Genomic DNA, 3,711 nt, shown 5'->3' on the forward strand with positions numbered 1-3,711 from the left:
TGTAATCAATTTTTGCCTTTTTTTTCAAAGGAATGCTTTGCTGCGTGCTTTGCTTGAGCCACGTCATTGCATTTTCGATTCACTTGTGCTTGCCGATTTATAGGCCGGAGCAATTACGCTATTATTAGGGCGTGATCTAGTGATAACGATCAGCGGTATGAATGGTCCATGGGAACCGCAAAAAAACTTCCCGTATGGCTTGTCTACAAAAACAATACGTGGTGTCAGATGAATGAAGCCAAACTATATCCCATCAGGAATGACATCACTTTTCTTTGACAAAATGGCAAAGTGACAAAAATGGGACGATGCGAAGACAAGAACACTGCCGTGGCTGCTCCGCACCCTCACAACGCCGCACGATATATTATCCAGGCCTAGATTTCCAACTACTCAAATTTGAAGTTGCCCCTGAAGTTGATCGAGCGAACACATTTTCCGGCGGAAGGTGGATGTCTCCGTACGCCGTCCTCGCCGCCGTGCTTCTCGCCTTCTGCTACGCCGTCTGGAAGGCTCGAGGCGGCGGCGGCAGCAGCAGGCTCCCGCCCTCGCCGCCGTCGCGTCCGCTGCTCGGCCACCTGCACCTCCTGGGCCGGCTGCCGCACCGCTCCTTGCGCGACCTGCACGCTCGGTACGGCACCGATGGCGGCCTCCTGCTCTTGCAGCTCGGGCGCAGGCGGACGCTGGTGGTGTCCACGGCGGCCGCCGCGGCGGACCTGTACAAGAACCACGACCTCGCCTTCGCCTCCCGCGTGCCCAGCGCGCCGGTGGACAAGCTGACGTACGGCTCCATCAACGTCTCCTTCTCGCCCTACGGCGACGCCTGGCGCCGCAGCAAGAAGATGGCCGTCGTCCACCTCCTCTCCCCGCGCCGCGTCGACTCGTTCGCCTCCGTGCGCGCCGTTGAGGTGGCCGCCCTCGTCGCCGGGGCACGCCGCGCCGCGGAGGCGGGTGAGATCGTGGAGCTGAGGGAGCTCCTGTGCGCCTACAGCAACGCGGTGGTTACCCGCGCGACGACCGGCGCCGCAGGGGCCACGGCGGAGAAGCTAAAGCAGCTTTTGGGTAACTCCGCAGCGTTCATGTCGGGGCTCCAGGCAGAAGACGTGCTCCCCGGCGCGGCGGCGAAGGTTGTTAGGTGGGCGACGGGGCTCGAGAAGAGGCTCGACGCGGAGCTCGAACTGTGGGACAAATTCCTATCGGAGACAATCGCCGAGCACCTTGAGAAGAAGAAGTGCGACGGCAGCGCAGGGGAGGAGGACTTCCTGGACGTCCTGCTTCGGCTGAGGGAAGAAGGCACCGCCGGACTCGAGCTCACCGACGATCGCATCAAAAGCATCATCAAGGTGATCGTCAATCGATCACATAATTTGTGTGGTTTTAATTTCTCAGCAAATGATATTTTTTTTGTTTGGTACTCTTTTCTCTACTCTGGCCAATTCTTGCGTGCGTGCAGGACATAATAGCCGCCGGAACAGACACATCGTCCCTCACGCTGGAATGGGCCATGGCGGAGCTGGTCGGGAACCCACAGGCAATGGCCAAGCTGCAGGACGAGGTAACCCGAGCCACCGAAGGCAAACCGACCATCGAGGAAGACGACCTGAGAAGGATGGAGTACCTCAAGGCGGTGCTGAAGGAGGTGCTCCGGCTCCACCCGGCGGCACCGCTCCTCGTCCCGCACCAATCGACCACGACGGCGGTCGTGCAGGGCTACGAGATCCCGGCCGAGACGGCGCTCTTCGTCAACGCCTGGGCGATCGGAAGGGACCCGGCGGCATGGGGAGCGACGGCGGAGGAGTTCCGGCCGGAGCGGTTCCTGGGCGGCGGCGGCGCTGAGGGCGTGGACCTACGGGGGAACGACTACCAGCTCCTCCCGTTCGGCGCGGGTCGGCGGCTCTGCCCCGGCATCGGCTTCGCGATGCCGGTGCTGGAGATCGCGCTCTCCAGCCTCGTGCGCCACTTCGACTGGGAACTCCCCGCCAGGGCGCGTCTGGACATGAGTGAGGCGCCGGGGCTGACCACGCCGCCGCTGGCTTCGCTGCGACTCGCCCCCAAGTGCAGGGGGCAGCAGTAGCAGTGCTCAAGATGGCAATATTCCCCGTGGGACGGGTACCCGCGGAGATTTACCCGTCATGGAGAAGGGACGGGGACAAATTAGCCCCATGGTATTGTCTCATGGGTACTCGTTAGTCTCGTGAAGCGGGGATGGATATAAAATCTCCCCGTGGGGACTCCATGGATACCCGGCAACAATGCCATGCGTACTACAAATGCAGAATATATAGATTAATACCTACATATTTCACACAATTATTTTTCTTCATCTCTCCCAACAACCATGTCTTCTCCAATCTCACCTATCCCAGCCAGCTTTGAAATCCCCATGGATACCCGACGGGTACCGAGTACCCGATATTAACGGGGATGGGGGGCGTTTTGTCCCCGTGAAGCTTCATGGGGATCGCGGGTATGGGGATTGGCGGGGATTGGGGCAGAGATGGTGGAGTCATCTCCGGTCATCCCCGTCCCCGTTGCCACCTTGAAGCAGTGCCACTACACTAGTACTACTAGAAATAAAAGAGCACTTGTCAAAAAAAAGGCAAACGAATAGTCTGAGTAGCCGGTGTATCATTGAGAGCTGCTCAACGGTGTGCAACTCGCTGGAGGGGTGGAGGTAGTGGAGCTCATAGACTGTGCCCTAAAAAACAGTAAATCTAGCGGTACCGCGCCGGGTGGAGCTGGAGCACCATCTGCTATCACTAGAGTTACTAAGCTCCCAGGAATTGGAGCTCTCTAATGCATCGGGGCGTTATGAAGCGTCTGGGTCAACGCTGGCAAGGGGTGTGAACGTTGTTTTCTCTGTGGGTCTGGCCTCCCGTAGTCGGTTTCATGCATATAAGAGATCAAAAAAACTCAAATAACTTTCATGGATATAAAAAGATAGATCTGATCATAAACTCAAATTTCATCGGATCCCAACAAACACACCGCAAAAAAAGTTACATCATATGGATCTCCAAGAGACCATTGTATTGAGAATTCAGCGAGAGAGAGGAAGCCATCTAGCTACTAACTACGGACCCGAAGGTCTACAAAGAACTACTCACGCATCATCGGAGAGGCACCAATGGAAGTGGTGAACCCCTCCGTGATGGTGTCTAGATTGGATCTGGTGGTTCTGGACTCTGCGGCGGCTGGAATTGATTTTCGTCGACTCCCCTAGGGTTTCTGGAATATTGGGGTATTTATAGAGCAAAGAGGCGGTCCGGGGGCACCCGAGGTAGGCACAACCCACCAGGGCGCGCCCTGTTGGGTTGTGCTCTCCTCGGAGCACCCCCAGGCGCAGCCTTGGCCCATTAGGTGTCTTCTGGTCCAAAAAAATTCTCCGTAAATTTTTGTTGCATTTGGACTCCGTTTGGTATTGATTTCCTGCGATGTAAAAAACATGCAGAAAACAACAACTGGCACTTGGCACTATGTCAATAGGTTAGTACCAAAAATGATATAAAATGATTATAAAACATTCAAGATTGATAATAAAACAGCATGGAACAATCAAAAATTATAGATACGTTGCAGACGTATCAGTTATCGAACCAATAGAAGAACCAAGCAACACTACATAAACAACACCTGCACACAAATAACAAATACTCGCAACCCGGTGTGTTAAAGGGGTTGTCAATCCCTTTCGGGTAACGGCGCGAGAAA

The 3,711-nt window shown here is 55.6% G+C and overlaps 1 protein-coding gene across 1 annotated transcript; it reads left to right on the forward strand.

The window, feature by feature from the left end:
* Positions 1-366: 366 nt before the first annotated feature.
* On the forward strand, positions 367-2,310 carry LOC123122283 (cytochrome P450 71A1). Its single transcript, XM_044542462.1, has 2 exons — positions 367-1,343; positions 1,454-2,310. The coding sequence occupies exons 1-2, from the start codon at positions 453-455 to the stop codon at positions 2,072-2,074; spliced, it is 1,512 nt and encodes a 503-aa protein (XP_044398397.1). The 5' UTR covers positions 367-452; the 3' UTR covers positions 2,075-2,310.
* The last annotated feature ends 1,401 nt before the right edge of the window (positions 2,311-3,711 follow it).

This window comes from Triticum aestivum, chromosome 5D (assembly GCF_018294505.1).
Source record: "Triticum aestivum cultivar Chinese Spring chromosome 5D, IWGSC CS RefSeq v2.1, whole genome shotgun sequence".
Taxonomy (NCBI): domain Eukaryota; kingdom Viridiplantae; phylum Streptophyta; class Magnoliopsida; order Poales; family Poaceae; genus Triticum; species Triticum aestivum.